The sequence below is a fragment of the Plasmodium relictum genome (assembly GCF_900005765.1).
Source record: "Plasmodium relictum strain SGS1 genome assembly, chromosome: 10".
In the NCBI taxonomy this organism is placed as follows: domain Eukaryota; phylum Apicomplexa; class Aconoidasida; order Haemosporida; family Plasmodiidae; genus Plasmodium; species Plasmodium relictum.
In genome coordinates this window covers 724,418-730,732 of record NC_041688.1, presented here as the reverse complement: position 1 = coordinate 730,732, position 6,315 = coordinate 724,418, and the positions used below count along the sequence as shown (strand labels likewise).

Sequence of the window (6,315 nt, the reverse complement as noted above, 5' to 3'; positions counted from 1 at the left end):
TTTTACTTATAAAATTTTATACTATTATTTTATGTAATTTTTTTGTTCTTATTGAATTTTATTGTCATTCTTGTATAGTTTTTTGTTTTTTCCTATTATGTTGTTTTTTCAATATTAATTTTCTATTATTTTTTATATTTTTATTTTTTATTTAAAAATTAAAAAAATATTTAAAAATAAAAAAAGCTATAATTATGACTACTAAGAATGATATAACTATAAAAAAGATATAATAATATGAATTTTTTCTTTCTTCTTCCATTAGCATATGTCTTATAATAGGACTTTTTTCAAATGCATAAAAGTGTATATCATGTTCCCTCGGTATTTGATTAACTCCTGTGTGAAGTAATGATGTTAAAAAAAATGGAATAATCTTTAAAGAAAGAAAAGAATAATTGCTATTTTCTTTTTTTTTTTCATTATTTAGATGATTTATATTATTTTTTAAAGCATCCTTTTTTTCTCTATTTGAATGTTTTAGATTATTTATTAAAATATTTCCTTTTTTCTCATTGCTTAAACTCCTTATATTATTTTTTAAATACTTTTTTGTTATATTCTTTCTAAGACAAATTTTCAATTTTAAATTTATTAAGAGAATCAGAAATAAATATATTTTCTTCATTTCATAAGTTAATATTTTTCTAGTTTTCCCTTCTTTATTTATTAATTTTCTCTAATTATTCTTTAACTATAAAAAATTCATGAATTCTTTGAAAATATATGGAATAAATATTAAAACTAACAAAAAAAAAAAAAAATTTTTTTTTTTTTATTATTTTGCTTTAAATATATATATTTATATATACCTTTTTTTTACAACCTTGTTATTTTTTTTTTTTTTTAAATTATTTTAGTATTTATACTGTCTTTTTTTTTTTTTTATAATTATTTTTAAGTTTCTATTAATCTTTTTATTTATTTTATTCCTTCTTAAGACTCTTCAACCTTTTTGTTGTATAGTTGAAAATACTGGTGCATACAAGTGCTTTATATTTTTTTTTTATCATATTTATTTTAATTAGTATTTTAATAAATTTTTCAAAATATTCCTCTATTAGTAATATATATATATATATTTTTTTTTTCTACATTTCTTTTAAATTAATTTTATTTTAAAAAAATGTGTATTATTTAAAAATTTATATATCTAAAAGGAATATTCAAGTTAACATTCCATTCATATTCATCTATACTGTAATATACAATTATCAATTTATTTATCATTTAAATTAATTTTTTTGCTTTAATATGTATGCTTTCTTTTAATTTATTTTTTTAGAACATTAGTTATTTTACACTTTATTAATTTTAATTGATATTATTGTATCTTCTAATTTTACAAGTACTTCTGCAATTCATATTTCAAGCGATTCATTCTTTTATTATATTAAGACAATATATATTTTCAATGTTGCTTTTATTTTTTATTTTTAATATAATGTAATAGTTTTTAAAAATTTTTGTTGAATAGTTTGAAATTATCCAAATATATATTTCTATTATCTATTTTTTTTAAATCTTTTTTCTTTCTTATAGATATAAAAGAAGAGTAGAGTATCTTTTCAGTAAAAGAAATAATTAAAAATGCATTTATAGTAATTAAAAAAAAATAATTATAATATATTCATATTCTAATATAAAAGGATATGAAATAAAATTTTCTGTTTTTTTAACAAGGAAAATATGTTAAAATACTTTTGAAAAAATATAATTTAAAAGAAAATATAATTTTTAATTACTCTCGTTATGTATTGTATATATAATAGAATGAATAAAATAATAAAAAAAAAAACCCATTGTTAAAAGCAAGTAATGCAGTTAAAAAAAAAAAAATTAAAAAGGATATAATATTTAAGAAAATTAAAATATTAAGAAATATAAAAAAATATGTTTTTAATTAATTATTTTATACATTGTGGTATTGTCAATATACTTTTCATAGAAATTATTGCTAATTATATAGAGTATAATTTAGACAACAAATAAATATAATATAAAATTTTGATTATTCTATTTATCTAATAAATAATTTAGAAAATGAACGTTTATATTCTTAAGGAAAAAAAAAGTTTTTTAAATTTTACTAATATGTGTAATTAGAATCCAACCGAATTCATTAATTTACAAAAAGTTTTATATTTAGATAAAAAATGAAGATTAATTCATCTTAAATTATTTACTAATTTAAAACACTACTACTATATAAAAAAAGAAAATATAGATTTTTTTAAATAGCATTATATAATTTTTACATTTTTACTAAAAATAAGCATACGAAAACGTCTTTTAGGGTCATTAGAAAATATAAATGTTACAATATATCATTAAAAAAAGTATTTTCTTTTTTTTTTTTGTCTTTTTTTTTTTTTCAGTACCTTAATAAATATAATTATATAAAAAAAAAGTATTCTAAAGTATTTCTAAATATTTTTAAGAAAAAGGTTTCAAGAAACTGTTCAAAAAAGATTCATGAAAAATGTAACACTATTTAAAAAAAAAAAATTATATTTCTTAAAAAATAATGAAGTATTGACTAAATTTATTGATGAAAGATTAATTTCAAAATAAACATATATTAGTTTTATATATCATTTAAGTAAATGAACTTATGTGTATCCATATTTTATGTAGTAATATAAAAATTTGGGGGGTTTTCTACATAATATTTTATTTATTGTAATATACTTAAAAGAACATAAAAAAAAAAAATAAATAAATATAATAAAATTAAAAATTTTTATATAAAATTAAAAATAGAAATTATTATATTTATAAAATTAAAATTTTTATTTTTTCATTTTTTTATTTATAAATTATATTACAAAAAAGTAAATTATGTGAGTATATAAATATATAGTGAAAAGAAAGTCAATTCATTCCTTTTTTAATTGAATCTCCAAAATTTTTTATTTTTAATCTTTTTATTATTTTTATCAATTATTTAAAAATAAAAAATTGCTTATCATTTAACATGTTTTTTCTTTTTCGTAATGATAAAAAAATTCAAAATTAAAGAGAAATTATTAATAAATAATTGGTGATATATCCTAATTAATATATTATTATGAAAAAATTAAAAGATGAAGAAAAGAGAGTTGTATATTTTAAATGAAAAATTAGATACCACTTTAATTTTATTTAAAAATGTAGTTAATGCAAAATATGTTTTAGAATCATATAATAAAAATATAAGTGATTCCATTGATATTAACCATTTTTTCTTTTTATTAGATAGTGAATTAGTATAATTTTAAAAAGAAGGAAAACAATAAATAATAATAAAGTTATAATATATTAGAAATATTTTAATAATTTAATCTAATTATGTATTTCATTTATAGGTTTTTAATGATAACCATATACTACATAGTATTTATAGAGGATATTACAATTTTATAACAAAAAAAAGAATTACTAAAAATATCATATTAGAAATTCTTTTTCTTTTATCATCTCACGAAAATGTATCTTTTTTTTCTTTTTCTTTTTTTTTTTTTATTTTACTTTATAAACTTTTTATTTTTCTATGTTTCAGATTAATGAATGCCTAAAACAGTATCAAGTAAAAGATGATTCTTCTTCAATAATTTATGTTGGCATTAATGTTACAAATGAAGAAGTAAAATAAAAGTTTTTTTTTATATGTTACTTTATTTTTTGTAATCTATATATTTTTATTGTTTTATTTTATTTTTATTCAGGTTGATTCCTTTTTAAATTTAATTAAAGGTGAGAGAATAAATTTTAATGAAATATCTTTTTTACATGATGAAAAAAAAATATTAGATAATTTTAAATGCACTGATATTGGCAATTTAGAAAAGTTTATTTACCATAACATAGCTTCAAAGAAGCTCAACTTAAGTTGATATTTTTTTTTTTTTTTCTTTTTTTTTTTTTTGTGTCGTTTTATTTTAAAATATGTAAATAAGATAATAAAATAATGAAATGAATAATAAAAATTATGTTTATTATATTATTATAACACTAATATAAAAATAATGGAAAATAAATGAAATAAAATATAAAATTGTTTTGTATAAAATTATACCATATATGGCAAATCTATTTGTGCGTCTATTGGTAAACCAGAAATAATTCTAATAAAATTACTTAAACTTTCTAATTGAGAAAAAAATGAATGTCTTGTTTTATATGTATCTGAATTAAATGGAGATTTACAAAATATACTAGACAAAAACAACACGCTATCCATTTGTTTATAGTTAATATATTTTGGTTTTAATATTTTATGGGACAATTGATAATCATCTATTTTTATACTAGCATTTATTTCTTCTCCAACTTCTTTTTCTTCATTACATTTAAAATAAACTCTTTGTGAGAGTTCTACTAAAAGAATTAAATCTATTAATATAGGAGAAGCTAAAAGTGAATCCTGACAGATATTATATAAAACAATTGTATTTTTTCCATTCATAAAAATTTCACTGATATATTCATCTATTGCTTTTTTATCATCACCAACATAAGGAACATATTTAATAACAATTTCACTATTTACTTTTTGTTTTTCAATATATTCCCCGTCGAAAACTTCATTCTCATTTTCTAAATTTTGATTGCATGCCTCATTCAAACTATCTACATGACTACATTCCTTGTTTTGTTTAAAAACAGGATCAGTTATTTCATCATCATATAATTGTTCATTTGCTTTCACATAATCACATATTAGATTACTCTTTGAAATTTTCTTACTATAAAATTGAAGGCTAGATGATAAATTTTTTCCATCATTATTTCCTAGATGATTATAGGAAACTATACTTTTTGGTTTTAGACCTACACAAATAGAAAAAAAAAAATGACGCAAAACATGTATATATATATAAAATAGAATATTTTTTTTTTTGTGGATGTGTATGTTTTTACCTGTACTAAAATAAAAATCTAGAAGAAAATTTTTAATTTTAGTTTGACCTGTTTTTAAATCATTTCCAATAATAAAAACTCTTTTTTGTTTTGCTAATTGAACTATTGCATTTACAAAGGTATTTTGAGGACTACTATTAATAAAAGGGATATTTTCTAAAACTGAAGCTAAGGCATATATGATACTTGGAGAAATAGATGGATGATTATTTTTACATGCATATAAAATATTTTCTATTGTGTCATTTACTCCTTCAATATTTGGAATATTTTTTTCTGTATTGCCTGACCATAGTACTATTAAATCATCTAAATTGTTATCTTTTTGAAAATTTCTTATTTGATCTCGAACTTTTTCTAATATATCCAGCTTATTATTTCCAATTAATATATTATTTACTCTACTTTGTTGATTACTAGATATGAAATTACCTTTAAAGTAAACACTTTTTAAAGGAATATAATCTAAGTCATTTTTTATTTTTTCAATTAAGTCATTTTCAAAAACTTTATTTCTAATTAGACAATCTTTTAAATTTAAATTGTTTATATCCCAACCACCATACACTATATTTTTAGGATCATATAATTCTATTAATTTACGAATTGGACAATATACATGTTCTCTTTCCTTTTTATCATAACCTAATCTAATATTAGATGATAAAAAAACGCTTCCTAAATAGTTTGCTTTTTTTAAATCACATTTATTTATATATGTTAAATTTTTTGAATTAGCACAAATACCACCTAGTAATGTCGTGGAGTTATTTCCACCAATTCCTACAATTAATACTCCTAGTTTTTTTTCTTTTTTTATTTTCTCTACCATAATTTCATATATCCTTTTATTTTTATTACAAACAATATTCCCATCAGCACATTTTTCGATTTCTGTTTCTACATGCTCATAAGTTGAATAAGTAAAATCCTCATCTTCTTTTCTATTCAATTTTATTTTGCAATTTTCTTTTTCAGAATATATCTTATTACCTAAATTGTTTTCAACAAAATTTAATCCTTTATAACTTTCCATATTAAAAAAAAAATTGCAAAATTTGTTAAAACAAAAATATATTTAGATATAATTTAATAAATTACATAAAAAGAAGTGTGATAAAGAAAAAAAAAAAAGAATTCTCTATAGTGAAGTATATTAAGAGAAAAATAAAAAAAAATGTAAAAATAAAAATATACTTAAAAATTTAGTAAAATTATAAAATTTATAATTATGCTTAGAAAAAATGTTAACATAATATAAAAGCAAAAATCTTAGAATTATTTTAATGAAATTATAAATGCAACCATATGACTGTGGAAAATATTCAGAAATTGGTAATATAAGAATAATCTTGCAAAAAGAAAAAAAAAATACGTATATAATATATCAAGAAAAATTATAAAAAATTTGTG

General features: G+C 17.6%; 3 protein-coding genes across 3 annotated transcripts; 1 reads left to right on the top strand and 2 right to left on the bottom strand.

Annotated features, from left to right (window-relative positions):
* Nucleotides 1-151: 151 nt before the first annotated feature.
* On the bottom strand, nt 152-628 carry ARNP (apical rhoptry neck protein, putative; the record flags this gene model as incomplete). Its single annotated transcript, XM_028677136.1, has 1 exon — nt 152-628. The coding sequence occupies one exon, from the start codon at nt 626-628 to the stop codon at nt 152-154; it is 477 nt and encodes a 158-aa protein (XP_028533555.1).
* A 2,458-nt stretch (nt 629-3,086) lies between these two features.
* CGI121 (EKC/KEOPS complex subunit CGI121, putative) lies at nt 3,087-3,875 on the top strand (the record flags this gene model as incomplete). The annotated part of the gene is made up of 4 exons (XM_028677135.1): nt 3,087-3,248; nt 3,348-3,470; nt 3,542-3,625; nt 3,708-3,875. The coding sequence occupies 4 exons, from the start codon at nt 3,087-3,089 to the stop codon at nt 3,873-3,875; spliced, it is 537 nt and encodes a 178-aa protein (XP_028533554.1).
* Nucleotides 3,876-4,051: 176 nt separating this feature from the next.
* On the bottom strand, nt 4,052-5,938 carry INO1 (inositol-3-phosphate synthase, putative; the record flags this gene model as incomplete). The annotated part of the gene is made up of 2 exons (XM_028677133.1): nt 4,052-4,812; nt 4,903-5,938. 2 exons carry the CDS (start codon nt 5,936-5,938, stop codon nt 4,052-4,054), a joined length of 1,797 nt encoding a protein of 598 aa, XP_028533553.1.
* Nucleotides 5,939-6,315: the final 377 nt, after the last annotated feature.